The sequence below is a fragment of the Clinocottus analis genome, unplaced genomic scaffold, assembly GCF_023055335.1.
Source record: "Clinocottus analis isolate CAN_PGR_092001 unplaced genomic scaffold, fCliAna1.0.p SCAF_1, whole genome shotgun sequence".
Taxonomy (NCBI): domain Eukaryota; kingdom Metazoa; phylum Chordata; class Actinopteri; order Perciformes; family Cottidae; genus Clinocottus; species Clinocottus analis.
Genome location: NW_027175820.1, coordinates 13,670,652 through 13,686,534, shown reverse-complemented (window position 1 = coordinate 13,686,534; position 15,883 = coordinate 13,670,652). Strand labels below are relative to the sequence as shown.

Sequence of the window (15,883 nt, the reverse complement as noted above, 5' to 3'; positions counted from 1 at the left end):
GTCTTGTTGCTTTGTTAGAGAGCGGTATTTGTTTTTTTCCTATACATTTCAGTTATGTGCAAATAAATGTGTGACCAGGATTTTTATTCGTATAGTCAGTCGAAATTAAACATCCATTTCATCAATGAAAGTCTTTGAAAACACACAATGTCACGGGTGTATTTTAGTAGCCTTTTTAAACATGAACACATACTAATCTAAAAAAAAACTGTAGTGGTAAATCACCTTGTGGCATCCTCTTTCTATCGCAAAGTAGCTAATGCTCACTGCTGCTACTGTTATTTTTGTTTCTCATACCCAACTCTCATTTATTTCTGTTGTCCTCTAGAGCAAAGTTTGGAGCGACAAGTGTTGCAGAGCCAGTGTCGAAGACTGGAAGCTCAGAACTACAACCTCAGTCTGACTGCTGAGCAGCTGTCTCATAGCATGGGGGTAAGACGCATGCTCACACACCACTTATTGTGAATTATCATACACTTTGCTTTATCTCAAAGCACAAACTGGTGAACACCTACCCAGTAACAATTCCCTTCTCCACACACACTACCTTGAGTATGACACACCTTTATAATCTTTGAAATATATGCTGTCCCTCTTGGAAAATGAGTTTCTATTGCGGTTTCTTCTTTGTTGTTGTTCATTTTATATTGTTTGTATTCCCTGGTTGTGTAGGAGTTAATGTCCCAGAGACAGAAGCTGGCAATGGAAAGGGAGAAGCTACAAGCAGAGCTGGAGCACTTCAGGAAGTGTTTGACGCTGCCACAGACACACTGGCCAAGAGGCGGCCATTACAAGGGCTACCCTCCCAGGTGACCCCAACACGCTGAGCTGATGGCCTTGGGCCTACTCCCCCTTCAGACTGACACCCAGAGTTTATTTTTCATGGCCTGGTCCACATGTCTCCATGGAGGAGAATATGGCTGGCTAGATGAATGAATGAATGAATTGAGTGAATGGATAGATGAACGGTGAATGCAAAGGAGACAGGACCATACAGTGAAGGATAGGCAGTCTTTGAATTGTGGCCAGCCAGGGAATGTGCCACGAGCCACTAACGTGTGCCAATGTAGCCAACCCGGAGAGCATGGGACAGGAATACCTGAAGATCAACACACACACACACACGCACGCACACGCACACACACACACCTATTTGTCATACATTCTTCAGTCCCCGCTGCTCTCTTGTTCAGTCCTTGCATCCCTCACCGCCACAGCTACACAGACAATCCTGCCAATGAGGGAGTAGCTACCCCAACACGGGTGTCATCAAGAGACTTGAATGCTTCAAAGGCTTCTGGTCAGTCGGGACTGATTTTTATCACAGTGGCCACATGAGCTTTTGAACTGGAAATGCACTTAAGAATAAAATCTGAAGAACTACCTGGTGGTACTGTGTTACAACAAAGAACTGTTTAAATTAGGGAAGAACTTAGAAAATGCACATTTTTGGAAAGAATTAAGGAAATGTTTTATTTCGAAATAGAAAATCTGGGAATAAGAATTTTAAAAGGTGCTTCAGCCTTGTATTGTAAATAATATGGAGACTTAAAAGATTTTGTATGTTTTTATTCCTTTAATCATTGTTCTTTTAAAGAAAAAAAACTGCCATTTTTATATGTTATATGCTTTTTGGGGGTTGGAAAAGAAAGCCTTGCTTTTAGTCTTTGTACTGCTGCTGGCCAGAACAGCTAATTTTGAAACATTTAACAGAGTGAGAGAGAACAGGATACACTCTTCTTACTCCTGACCCAGCCACCTCATCTGGCGTCAAAGCTTCCTTAGAGGTCCTGAGACGCGTCTCCCACCCTCTCATCCCCCTTCCTTCACAGCAACATGTGTCTCTCTGTCTTGGTGCCCATCACCAACTCCTCTGGTCAGCGTCACTGCTGCTGTTAGCTTGTGATATTCTCCTACAGAAACCAGTTCAGATCCAGTGACAATATAATTAGTTCTTTTTTCTTTTTTACTTTGGTCATTTGACATACTTGATTTTGTAAAGACATGAAGAGTCTCTTAAGCAGCCAGCTGATGAAACTGTTTTTTTGATGCTTTATCCTACCATTGGACCTTTCACTTCACTTTGTATGACATTACATAGCATTAGACTCAAACAGTATGACGGTTTGCATAAAGTTACGCCTTACAAGCCCTTATCAGCAGTAATGATGACAGTGCCAAAATGAAAAAAAAGGTTGCATTTTGGATTCTTAATTTTAAATTGAGTTGCATTTAGGTAGCCAACCCTTCAAACCAGAATAGCCATCTTCCACTGCTGAATACCATTGATTCCACTCCTTCCTGCATTTACCCCTTTTTTTTTAGGTTTCCAACTATCCAAAGTTCCCAACATCTATAAATAACCGACTGGAAAAGTGGAGAGGTTTTTAAACTGGGCATTTTGTAGTACATATAAAATCAGACTGGTTTAATTTACTTTACCTCGTACACATGTACAACCTGTCTGCAATTGCTCCTCCCCGTCAGCTCTGACCTGACGTTCTACCCTGTAACTCTTGTTGACTCAGCTTTATGGTTGCATGTGCGATTGAAGACCCCAAAGCCCAGCAAGGAGGTGCATAATCATCATTTTGAATTGAAGAGCCTGCACAAGTTACAGTGGTGGGACAGTTGGTGTTAAGACTCGGGGGTTCTAGTATTTCATAGTAAAAAAAGAAACTTAAAAAAGAAAGTTAATTTCTAAGAACTGAAGCACAGCTACCCCCCTACATACAATATGCTAATTACAAGTGCCTCAAGAATTTGGGAGCATGTGAATGAGTTGCAGTCCACATGATGAACAGTCTACACATAACGCCAGTGATCAGGGACTTAACATTTTACATTCAAGTGTCTACTGTACGTCTCACACCTTTCAAATATGTGCATGCCAAGAACCGACACAGAATTCCTTTATCGAAATGAATCTCCAAGAACTAATTTAATCGCAACACCTTTTTATAAATGAGGCCCAGTTCAGAGGATCAGGTGGATACAGAGTGTAGTCTGTCATTTTTACAGAACAGAAGAGGCATGCTGAGGTCCGCTGCCAAGGCGCAGTTCAGTGTGCGTCTTACCCGGCCTTCCTGCGTCTACAGCCCACGCACGCCCACGCAATAGCCCCATTACTCAGTGGAGGATGTCTAGATGCTGTGAAATCCTGTTTTTAAAATGTACTTGTTTGAATTCATTGTAATGTAATATATTCTTTGTTGAATGTAGTAATTAGGTATTTATGAATATATGGCTGTGATTTCAGACAAAAAAGAAAATAAAATATTTCAAAAATGTTAAATATCAACCTTTGTTTGTGGTGCTGGTATGGACAGATTCGTTGGACGGTAAAACACTAAGAATATTTGGTTTTGTACATTAGTTGGCAAAGATTCTTTGTAGATCTGTTAGTATTTAAACATGGAGTTGTCCATGAGATGCTGCGATTCTCAACTGCTCTTAAAGCTTTGGGAAAGTTCAAATACAGGGCAAATATCCCCACAAGAACTTACAATTGTAGATTAATTGAGTTCTCTATAAAATGCCCAATACAAAGCCCACAGTAAATTCTTTAAATGTTTAGTTTTCTCGCATGGAAAAAATTATATTTACTCGAGAAATACTCAATACATTTATTTTCCAATGATGACACAACAAAAACACAGATCACTCAACAACTATATATATATATATATATATATATATATATATATATATATATATATATATCCTGAAAAAAACTCCAATCAACCATTACCATGAATCTTCTGAATTAAATTTCAAAGATTTTAGTCATGACAGAGGCTGATGGGAAAGTACAATCCTTGCAGTCCAATGCCGATCAGATTCTCAGTCCAAGATCCAAACCTGTTCAGCAAGCCTTGATGTCGGGGCTCAAAAGTCTGTGAACTATCTTTTACTTGAACCCGGCTGCAGGTTGGAACGTAGTTTGTACATGCAGTTGAGAGAGTTGAGAAGAAACGCTCGTATGGTGTTGATCTCCATCAGAGTCAGGTTGTCCAGCTATAAAGGGATGGAAGCAGAGAGAGACAGGAGACAAGGTCAGTTTTAAACAAGTAAATCTAACCTTCTTTCTCTTAATGAGTGCTGCAAGCACTTGTGCTCATACCTGCTGAATCTTAATAAGCCGAAGGGCCACAAGATGAGGGGATAAAAGGTTAATTGACACGGAGGGTTGTTAATCCTCTTCAACTTACATTTTTCTTGAATTTCAACAAAACCTCCAGAGGCTTTTTAAAATTAGACCGTACATGTAAGCAGCTATGTTACCAATATCCTTACAAGTATGTATTTGTTTAGCCTAAATATAAAGAAATGTCAGTGAATAGTGAAGGTTGCCCATCTCAGGTTCCCAAGAGAACAGCTAATGTTAAACTGCAAGTCAAGAAGCAAAAACTAGGGAATTTGCAAAAAAAGCTGAATAATTTGCTGTTAATTAACTAATCAATTGTTTAATAAATAGTTCCAGCTCTACAATATCCCAGGGTGTGAATCTCATAATCAGTTTTACCTTGGCATGAGCCTCCAGCTGACTGATGAAGCTGTCGGCGGAGAGGCGGAGTTTGGCAATACGGGTGTCCCAGATGTCTTTGACCAGTGTGCGGATCTCATCTGCTTTAGGGATGTTGTCAGATGCACTACAGGGACACACAAACCATCATGTGATGTAGAAGATAACATACACAGACAATAAAGGGAGAATTTCGTAACTATAAACACCATGAGCACAATAAGACGGAAGCCCTAATTATGCATGGGGGATTACCTAAATCTCAATGACTCACTAGTTCAGCAGCAGTTTGGTCAGCTCCATGTAGTAAGGACTGGGAACCGGCGTGAATGTGTCCTCTTTCCTCTCAAGCTCTCGCATCTCCTCCAGTTTCTCTGTCCATTATAAACAGCAGGAAAGTCAAAAACTGTAATTTAATAAAGCACATTGCAAGATGGGAGACATTTGCATAAATGTCTCTCAAAGACTCCATTTGAGAGATTCTGACATGTATGAGTTGTAAAAGTACCAATTACAATTCTTTTCAGCATCTGGTGGATTTTGTGCTCAGTCAACAAAGAGGACCCTTCAGTCCTGTACTTAGCTGGAGGCTGAGTGCCAAAGAAAGTGTAAGGAAGCTTGAAACTATTAAAAGATGGATTAACGGGTTGTTATTTTTTGTGGCATTTGTAGACAATAAGAAAAGTCCAGAATAATACCAGCCACATCCTAATAAAAAAGGTATCAGTACCCCATACAACAAATCAAAGGGTAATAATAATAAAGCAAATGTATGTATGCAAGCTTAAACCTAATTAGATTGGATTTCCAATGTTAGTCTCACAATGGAGAAAATTACAGGATTACAACAGCAAATGGCCTAAAGTGTACAGAAGAGACATAGTAAAAATTTAAATAAAAGTAATATAAATAAACAGTAATGAAAACCGAATCCACAATAACAATGTTATATATGCTCAGACAGAATAAAGTGTATTTATATTACACCGGTTGAAGTGATTGAAGTGTAATCATTACGTTAAAACAAATGTCTACTTCTGATTCTGGATGAATGTAGCAATCTTAAATCTATTGTTTTTACTTAAAATCATGTCTAATGTAAACGTTGCTAAATAGTGCAACGTGATTCTAAATGTTCTGTGTTTAAAACTTTATTTTTGAGTGTGAAAGCTGTGAAGAAGATTTAACCTTCTGAAAGTCCACATAACACAGAAGAAAACACAAGTTGTGTAGTAAACAAAGGCAAGGCTTTTGATCAAATGTGTTGCATTGATGCTCACGGCCATATTTCTACGTGAGGCACACATGAATGATGCAGCTATGGAAAACATGGAGTCTTTCACTTGTTCATCCAATGTTAAGACGATATAGCTTGACTAAGGATCAGTGACTTCTTGATTAAAAGATACGCACGTCACACGTCATTTGATATTCAAGTATCCCACATCAAATACTTGTTTACGCTCGCGTATCTCACCAACATCCATCCACGCAGGAGGAACAATCCTACATTTCTGTCTCTGCTTCAAGTTGAGCGCCAGCCACACGGGGACATCCACAGGCAGCCCCGGGTTGAAGGGACCCAGGTCCCCCTGAGCACAGAGAGGAAGACCGTACCGTCACCTGACTCTTCACCGTCACATACATGTTGGAGAGATCACGGCTGACCCATGAATACACAGTAAAAGCCGTCAGACTGTAACGTGTGGTTTACGCTGCCGTTAGCTATTAAGCTACTGAGGCTAACGTCATAAGAGTTTATAAACAACGTGTAGGCAAACGCGCGTTACGCTCCTTACCCCGATTAAATAGACCTTGTCCAAACTGAAGTTTGGTATTATCTTCACCATCTCTTTCTCGGCGAGGAACTCTACCTCCGAGGGGTCCATGGCTGTCTGTTTGGCGAGATTACTTTTGTTTTCACAATACTCTTTTTACCCGAGCTCACGTCTACGGGTGTCCTTGTTCCCGCGCTGGCGCTTGCATGAACGTCAACGGACGACGTAGGATGAGAGAGTTACGTCACGAGCTGTCACGCTGTGGCCACGTTGTATCATTGCGCACTTTAACTGCATGTCCGCTACATCTCCACACTTGGCGCATCTTTTTCGTTTTACCATTCGGCTTATTTAAATACACACATAAATACACACATAAATACACACATATACCTTCATCCAAATAACACCCGCATACATATGATCTTTTGAGAACGTGTCAGTTAATTGGCGCGGCTGTGTCCAGTTTTACTGACGACACTGACCATTCCTTAATGTTTTAAACCTTGGTCTGTGACATCAACGACAGTTGCAAATATGCGCCATTAGGTGGCAATATTGACCAGATGATGAAGCCCTGAAATTTAATTTAACTTTATAGTAGTATAGGTATGTACTATTACAATTTTGTACTTACATGAACATCGACCAATGCTTCTGCTGTATTGCAGTTTTATCTGTTACATTGCATGTTATAAACTAAACTGTGCATGTAAGGGGCAACAGACCACAGAGCCAATTTAAATACATTAATGTAGCATTAAATAAGCTCAAAATAGATCTTGAATTTTAGCTTTACCTCTGATTTAAGAAATATACCTGACCTTTTTTGGTAAATAACATCTGTCAGAGTAATCTTTTCTATGTTTGCCTTTGTGTTTATACCGTGTAATATATTTATATGTATGTATATACATGAGATTACACACACACACACACACACACACATATATATATATATATATATATATATATATATATATATATATATATATATATATATATATATATATATATATATACCGACAGGTGTGTTGTCTGCGTACATGCGTACAGGTGCACTGCAGGGTTATTGACCATGGGGCCGTGGCATCACGTGGTAAAGAAACCCAACTGTGTGTAATGGATGGTGTTCTGCAGATGCAAGAGTTCATAAATATCAGCAAGCTATAAATGAAGTGACAAAGAGTAACAGTAAACAGCTGGACATTGTTTGTATGCTTCACAGACTCTAAAACATCAGCACATAGACTTACTGGAAAGCCTCTGGATTTGTCATAGCTGGATTCTATGAACTTTGAAACAATTGTCAAGTATTGGCTGTGCATGATTGAGAATTGATGTTCCTGTGTATGATTGGGCTCACTATGGAGGCCACAGGCTACTCTATGCTCTGTTCGTGCGGGATTGTTGCAAAGGCAAATATGAATAATGGTGCCTTGCCTGCCAGACGGCTAATGATTCTGATGACAATAGGGAAACTAAATACGCTGTTAAACTTAGGCACTTTGTGAAAAATTGGAACGTTAAAATATAGTAAATTGCTCTAGAATACATTTTAAAGCATTCTTATTATTCTTTAAAGGATCCATCAAAATTGAAAGCTCCTTCTTTAGTACACAATGCCTCTCTCTTCACCAGTTCAGTTGTACCAATTATAATTAATAGTTTTACTTCAGGGAAAAACGTTTTGAGTCAAAACCAACATTCTCAGTTAGTGTCTTGTCAGCTAAATGTAATGTTGCGTAGCTGAAGGTCAAGTCAGTCCCAATCAGGTCAGTGGTTTAGCTTTGAATTAACTTGTGGCTTCATACTGCTGTATAAGCTTATTTTTGGTGTTGCTATATTAAATAACTACTACTATTGGGTAGTTTTATCAGTATTTTATAGGTTTGTACCGTTGCCGTTTTGTGAGAATCACGTATCTCTGTTAGTAAACATGAATTTCCAAGCTAATCAAAGTGAATTCTTCTTTTTAAGGTTCCTACAGCTAGATAGTATATTATTTAGCATTGGGAGAAATTGTAAATTTAAATAGATTGACTTATCTTATAATGATAATGGTATATACTGTCAAATGTGTGTGTAAATAAGGAAAATAAAACAATTAATATTTTTTTGCTATGATTCATTTTAGCATTCCTACCATTAATGAGCATTTGACCAATTTGGAATAGTTCTGTTGACCCACAAAGTGAAGCGAGTAAAGGTTATTATAATCTGAAGCCGGTCCTGCATCCTGTCTCCTGCCATATCCTGCTGATGCTCCTCCTCTCTACCTTCTTCTGCTGACGTGGACTGTGGTTATCTGGATCGTGGTCCATGCCTACTACTCATCATATGAATCATTTCTGTCATGTTTATTGAATGTGCTGTAACATTGTAAGGTTTTTCAATCTGTACATCTATTGCTTCTGTCCATCCGGGGAGAGGGATCCTCACTTCCCTCAGGTTTCTTCCCTTTTTTCCCCCTGTGAACGGGTTTTTAACTATCTTTATTTGGAGTTTTTCCTGATTCGATGTGAGGTTCTGAGACAGGGATATTGTATTTGTACAGACTGTAAAGCCCTCGGTGGCAAATTTGTATTTGTGATTTTGGGCAATACAAAACAAACTAAATGGAATAAGTAATTGTTTATGAAATTACAGCAATTTAATAGGCAGTTCTGAGTTTCTTTAATTTATTTCTGGGCATGTGAAATTACAGTCTATAGACTCAGGCTGTGTCATAAAAACGTATATCCAGTTTACTTTAAATATCCCAACCTTAGATTTCAATCTTATTTTTTATATTCTCTGACCAGGTGATCTTTTTAGTTAATTCAATTTAATACTCCCATTCTTTTTCTTGAGGATTTCACCCTGTAAGTTACAACAGGGTTTTATTATCAATTCTGTAATGCAAAATTACCAAAACATACGTTTAATATTATTTGCTATCCCACTGGTTGTGAGCAGATAACATATGACCCTGTCCCTGATGGAGACATTAAAGCCGTTAATACAATTAGTGAATTTGTAAGCCATACAAAATTAAACCAAAACCTGAAGCCCTCAAAGGCAGTGGTAAATGCCTAACGTCACATGTAAAATAATTTACTAAATTACATGAGTCTGACAAAGACTTGGCTCCAAAAGGGATTTCATTGTACATTCAGTTTATAAAATGTAGGTTTAAAAAAAAGAAAAAAAAGTGACTTCCACAGCATTATTTAATAGCTCTTACTGATAAATTCTAATGAAATGTAAATACAAAGGTAGTTCTGTATCCCAACATTAAGTATTCAAATGTTTTAACATTACATATTACATAGTAGGATTTAGAGCAGTCAATTAAGTATAAATACAAACTATTACTTATTTCTTACAACAAATAAACATAAAGCCAAATGTAGATTCTATTTTCCCATACTGTATTTCTGAACAAATCTTCCAAAACAACCAAAAGCCAATACGCCAACATGTGGATCATCAGAAGAATGACATTCTGATGTGTACCAAGAACAATAGCAGGATACATCCATCATAGAAATGTTTGCATAAGAATTCATATTTTAAAAGTCACATCTGTTGAGATAAGAACACTTTAATATTCACTAACTCTTTATTTTATTATCTTCCTTTTGAATAAACTGCCCACAAACATTTTCAGACTCCAGTTCTATATTTAAATTTAACTAACTACACCTATAATAGAGAACATGTATCTATATCATATCTCAGTAGCACAATCATCTCCTTAAATTGCATGATCTCTGTATGGCTACTGGGTGTAATTATATTTAAGAGGAAAAAATAGATAAAATACTCTAGAATTTAAGTTTATGCACACAACAATGAATAAACACAAACCAATGTAGGAAAAAAAACTAAACATTAAAGCTGCAGTCAAACACATCATTGCCTTCATCACCTCAGTATCACCTTGTAAAGGTCGACACAGGCCAACAGAGCACATATGGCTCTTGTCGTAAAAGATTTTGGCCTAACAAGTCAGTGCTCCGCAAGTTCCTCTCAGTAGGAGGCGCTTTTCATGGAACAAAGATCGTGCGTTCAGCATTTTTGTACTCCTGTGCTACAAGATAAGTAGCATCATGCATGCTGAAACGGCAGAGATATGTGTCTGTGTAGGGTACTCCTGTGTGACTGGCTTAGCACAGATCCAGGACGGACTTGTTGATCACAGGGTTGGTCCAGTCGTTCCTCAAATCATCTAAGTGATTGTCAAAGTCAATCAAGTTCTCGTAGGACCTTCCCTCTAACAGAGCAGATGTGATCTTTTGTGCTTCGCTCCAGTCTTCAAAACAGTCACTGGAAGACAAAAACATAATTTGGGGAATAAACAACGTACACTATTTTGCTAGTTAATAAGAGAACACAGGGAGCGTCTATGCTAGAAGCTAACTGTGGTTGTGTTTGCACAGTCTCTAATGAAATGGCTAAAAAAAAAGCAACTTACAAAGTTACTTCTCTGCTTTTCCACTTGTTTTCATGATGGTCATGGATATGCACAATGGGCTCCAAACAGCTCATTCTTAATCTACTGCTGTCCACCTGAGTAAAAAAAAAACAGAAATCACAAGGGAATAATTAGCAAACAGACCTGTTATGTATTGCTACATAACTACTTTATGGAACTTATTATTAATCATGTATACTTTACAAACAGCTTCCAGGCAGCCAAGTGCATTCATTTTCTCTGTACATGATAACACAAATCTCTAAGCAGAAACCAATCTGTGAACATATTGTTGTTTTTATTAATACAATACAATCATTACATGATTATGCAGTTAAATAGCAAAGAGTGTTTGAAGAAGTCTTCCGAGTCAGTTCAGGTAATTGCATCAACATCCCAAACTTGAGAATGCTGATAAACAGCAGCCTAATCAAAGCAAGAACATACCAAATTCACAGCATCCCTTTCAGAATGCACACAGTATTCATTGACATCAGTCTAAATAATGTACTATTACCATAACAATTGCTGCTTCACTGAAGTTCTCAGAAATCCTTGCAGCCACTTTTTCTGCAACTTGGTTGGGTCTGCAAGTGAGATAGAGAGATGACCAAAGGTAGTTTGGGGCAGGGTTTTCTTATTAATCATTTTCTTGGAACAGCAGGGTGTTGGTGTCCATTTTTGTTTTGTTTGTACCTTGAGTCCTTTGTGCGTTCATTGGCTTGATAATAGCCGGCAATGAGGTAGTTATTTTCTTTGCACCAAGTATCAATCTGAGATAGGAGCAGTGGAGCCAACATAAAAAGACAGGACAGCACAGGTCAGACCAACATGAGAAAAACGTCCACACATGGCTACAAGCAATTCAATCCAAAACTTGAGTAGTTTAATTAAACTGCGAGGTGATTGGAATATTTAGTCAGCCCTCATTGGGGGAACAACACGACGTTACAACCACCTGTTATTAAGGAAGGGGAATTCAGCGCGTCAGACTACCACATGACTGTGAAGTTCAATCAAAATCATTATAAACAGTTCTAAAACAATAACCACATCAGGACATTTTGTTTTGCAGTATTACTTGTGTATCATGTTGTAGTAGTTCAAGCTAGGACTACCCCAAAAAAAAGTAAACGTGTACAATTTAATTTACGGCTACTTACCAGTGTTAAAGCTACTTCTAGCATCGGTGCCAGAGCAAGAGTGCCGTGAAACAGCGGCACACAATCCACACACAAGACCGGTTCGCCGTGGCTGTCTTTCTTTTTCTCCTTCATTTTCTCTGCCACCAACAAGCCATTCACCGCGCAGTGAGGGTACTTGGCAGCATGTAAAACCATTTTACAGTAAGCCTGACTGGTCAGCTGGATAGGCATGTTTACGAGAAAATCGGCGGACTCGGTACGAAAATTGACAGATCCTGAGAAGTTGCGTGGCTAAACGATGAGAAACTGTCTGGTACGGTTAGCTAACGGCAATGCCAACAGAAAAGTAAGTAAATATCCCTCAGCATTCACCTGACGGACACAAACCTGTAAGCTTTACAATTATCAAAAATGACAATAGTCTTTTTTTTACACAATATGAATTACTGTTACGAAATCTAAGCTAGTCTTGCTTCCACCTTCCTCTTGTTTCTGCAGCACCGGTGGTGCCGTAAATCAGAATAGAAATATCGTAAAATTAGATCGTAGAGAATCATCCGTTCGGTCTGTTCACGTCCCCCTAACACGATTTACGTCTTTCCGGTCACCATCATACCCCATAACAGCGTCAGTGTACTGGAGCTAGGAAGACACGGCAGGTTGTATTTTCTTTAATCAACTGCATCCTTTTAACCATTTCTAAATACATCATATCTTACCACTTTCTCACATTGTGACACTATACATATTAAAATCGGAGTAATAGCCAAACATTAAATGGCCATTTCAACTGAAATATTAAATCGTCTACAAGTGACTTTGTCAGATTGGACGGGCTAATACCGGTTAGCTACCGTTAGTTTGTAGCATCAGATTTGTGGAAGCAGGTGTATTGCGCAGATAGTTAGCTGTTGAAGTGCCCTGCCATGGGCTTATATACACGCAAACTCAGTAAATGGGAAAGTATTGCGTGAGTTATTCAGTACTGGCTCAAAGAACCTTGTATTTTAGTGGTCCGTTTTCATTAGCGCTATGACCTTGTGTTTGCTGCTAACGCTAACATTAGCTTAGCTTTACTTTGTAGCTAACGATAAACCTTTGGTTTAGAAGAACAATAACTGAATTTGACCTATATACAATCGATGCACTGTTCAAAGCGTGTGTATATATAGCCATAAAGTTTGTGTTATGCAAATACTTGTTTGAATGCAAGTATTTACAACATCTGTTAAGATGCTGTAAATCGTAACATAATAAATTCGCTAAAACCAGAGCTAATTATCTGATATATATATATATATATATATATATATATATATATATATATATATATATATATATATATATACATATATATATATACATATATATATATATATATACATATATACATATATATATATACATATATATATATACATATATATATATACATATATACATATACATATATACATATATATATATACATATATATATATATATATATATATACACATGTATATATATATATATACACATATATATATACACATATATATATATATATATGTATATATATATATATACACATATATATATACACATATATATATATATATATATATATATATATATATACACATATATATATATATATATATATATATATATATATATAATGTGGTCACCAGAAGAATCATAGTAATTTGGCATACATTAGGAAACGTTTAAATATTTTAAAGTTAACGAATATCTTTCTTATTTATGATCTTTTTCACAGAATGCTGGCGACCAGAGCCCTTCGCCTTATTGGCAAACGTGCGATCTCCACGTCCGTTTGTGTTCGTGGAGGACATGGTATGAGTGACTCAAACGGACTCTATTTTTGGCAAAGGGGAATAATCCTAGATTGGAGTAGTGCCTCATATAATTTTTTATTACTTTGTATCAAAGAGCCAAACAATGGTTTTCCTTGTTATATAAATCCATAGTGTCCTTTCAATGGCTCAAGAGATTGTAAATCTCAGAAAACAAAATCACAAATGACAATTCTATGTTCGACAACAAAATTCAAAATGATCTAAAGTAAAGAATCTTCTTAACATTTGTTTCATAGTGGGGCTATAATTTAACAAATTGCCCCTCCCTCCCATGATAGTTTTGTTTATATAAACATCACTTTTTCTCTTAGTCCCAACAACACATTTTCATTCTGTAATGTGCTTCTGGTGTTTAAGAAGCCATTTTTACTCTCCGATCTTTTTAACTGCCTGACACATACATCCTAAATACATCTGTCGCTTTGCTTAAATTCATATTTGAGTATGCAGGTGGACAGCTGATTATACACGTTATTATCAGCATATTTTTTATACCAGTGTAGCACAGTCCAACAAAGTAAAACAAATAGTGGTATACTTAAAATATACATGTCAGGAAAGGTTGGCAATGAATGTCAACGTTCTGTGATAGTGAAACTTGTGTGTTAAGGCATTCTTTCTAATCTCCTGCAGGTGTTGCTAAGGTAGAGGACTACACTCTCCCTGCCTACTTTGACAGGCGGGAGAATCCCCTCCCGGATATCTGCTATGTGCAAACCCTGAGTCCAGAGCAGACGTCCCTGAAGGAGAAAGAGAAGGGCTCCTGGGCTGCTCTCTCTGATGAGGAGAAGCTTGCATGTATGACTGCATTGCACAATTTAGTAATGTATTAATGATTTAAAAAAGTCATTTGTAATTCATCTACATTTTGTGTTTCCAATGTTTAGTGTACCGCATCAGCTTCAAACAAAGCTTTGCCGAGATGACCCAGACATCATCTGAGTGGAAAAGTGTGGTTGGAGGGTTGCTTTTCCTACTTGGCTTCACTGGTCTGGTTGTGCTCTGGCAGAGACTGTATGGTATGTCTGCCAACAAGTGTAACTGCAAGATTGATAATCATGTGTCTGCAAAATTGTTAAAGATTTGATGAGGTGATACCTTTTTTGTTTCCTAATCAAACGTATATGAATGCAATCATCTGTTACACTTGCTTGATGCAGTCTAATTAAGCATACTACTTAACACGTTGTTTCTTTGTAGTGTATGGAGACGTCCCACACACATTTGATGAAGAGTGGAAAGCGAAGGAGCTTCAAAGGGCGTTGGACATGAAAATGAACCCAGTGGAGGGATTTGCATCCAAGTGGGACTACGAAAACAAGCAGTGGAAAAAGTAAAAGACCCAGAGGACCATAATACTTAGTTGAAGATAAAGGCAGACCACTTCAAAGATACAAGAATATCTATATTTCTGTATTCATCAACTGTTCACATTACACCAGTCTGCAATTTGGAAGGCATCTTCCTCTTATGGTTGTGTATTATAGAAATAAAAATGATTAAACTGATCAAACTTATATTTTAAATGTGTTGATTTGTTGACTTCTATGTAAATGTCTTTACATTATCTTATCTTTGCCAGTTAACCAAAGACCAGCTGCATTGGCAAATAATTGACAGTGTAATTTCAAATTGTTTAAAAGCCAATGTGTCTTTCGCAGTTGGTAATCGTATACTTGGTGATTAGCGTAATATAACTTAATTTTTTTAAAAGGCTTAAAATAGGTGTACAAGGACTAAAATAATAGTCCTTGTACACCTATTTTGTATGACATCCGGTGGAGCATTTCCTCACTTCAACTTTCAGATTGGTTTTCTTACCAACGTATTTAGTTATACCATACCTTTGCACACGCAAAGAGCAGTAGGTTACTGCACCATTTCCTGTGGTTGACATTACTGATGAATCCTTGAATTGGAGGGAGATGTCCTTTGCCAGTGACGCACTCTAGTTGTCGTGTAAACCAACGCTGAAAATGTGTGTGTGTATGTGTGTGTGTGTGTGTGTGTGTGTATGTATGTATGTATGTGTGTGGGGTTAGCTTGCAAGAGGGTTTCCGTTTTTATGAAGCGATGCATATTCATTATTCTTCATAATGTCTCCAAGTGGATGT

At 37.5% G+C, this 15,883-nt stretch overlaps 4 protein-coding genes across 8 annotated transcripts in view; 2 read left to right on the top strand and 2 right to left on the bottom strand.

Annotated features, from left to right (window-relative positions):
• gse1b (Gse1 coiled-coil protein b) overlaps positions 1-3,255 on the top strand; it is a 154,894-nt gene extending 151,639 nt beyond the window's left edge. For all 5 annotated transcript variants that reach the window (XM_068581422.1, XM_068581510.1, XM_068581196.1 and 2 more), the window contains 2 exons: positions 329-432; positions 673-3,255. In XM_068581422.1, coding sequence (XP_068437523.1) covers positions 329-432; positions 673-813 — 245 coding nt within the window. In that variant the 3' untranslated portion in view covers positions 814-3,255. The remainder of the gene's footprint in view (positions 1-328; positions 433-672) is intronic.
• A 452-nt stretch (positions 3,256-3,707) lies between these two features.
• Positions 3,708-6,535, bottom strand: gins2 (GINS complex subunit 2). Its single transcript, XM_068574662.1, has 5 exons — positions 6,325-6,535; positions 6,003-6,117; positions 4,800-4,899; positions 4,526-4,652; positions 3,708-4,017 (listed from the first exon to the last, which is right to left on the bottom strand). Exons 1-5 carry the CDS (start codon positions 6,412-6,414, stop codon positions 3,904-3,906), a joined length of 546 nt encoding a protein of 181 aa, XP_068430763.1. The 5' UTR covers positions 6,415-6,535; the 3' UTR covers positions 3,708-3,903.
• Positions 6,536-9,527: 2,992 nt separating this feature from the next.
• emc8 (ER membrane protein complex subunit 8) lies at positions 9,528-12,411 on the bottom strand. The gene is made up of 5 exons (XM_068581037.1): positions 11,926-12,411; positions 11,459-11,535; positions 11,280-11,349; positions 10,763-10,857; positions 9,528-10,614 (listed from the first exon to the last, which is right to left on the bottom strand). Exons 1-5 carry the CDS (start codon positions 12,136-12,138, stop codon positions 10,455-10,457), a joined length of 615 nt encoding a protein of 204 aa, XP_068437138.1. The 5' UTR covers positions 12,139-12,411; the 3' UTR covers positions 9,528-10,454.
• A 75-nt stretch (positions 12,412-12,486) lies between these two features.
• Positions 12,487-15,286, top strand: cox4i1 (cytochrome c oxidase subunit 4I1). The gene is made up of 5 exons (XM_068580926.1): positions 12,487-12,566; positions 13,670-13,746; positions 14,403-14,567; positions 14,657-14,788; positions 14,970-15,286. The coding sequence occupies exons 2-5, from the start codon at positions 13,671-13,673 to the stop codon at positions 15,104-15,106; spliced, it is 510 nt and encodes a 169-aa protein (XP_068437027.1). The 5' UTR covers positions 12,487-12,566; position 13,670; the 3' UTR covers positions 15,107-15,286.
• The last annotated feature ends 597 nt before the right edge of the window (positions 15,287-15,883 follow it).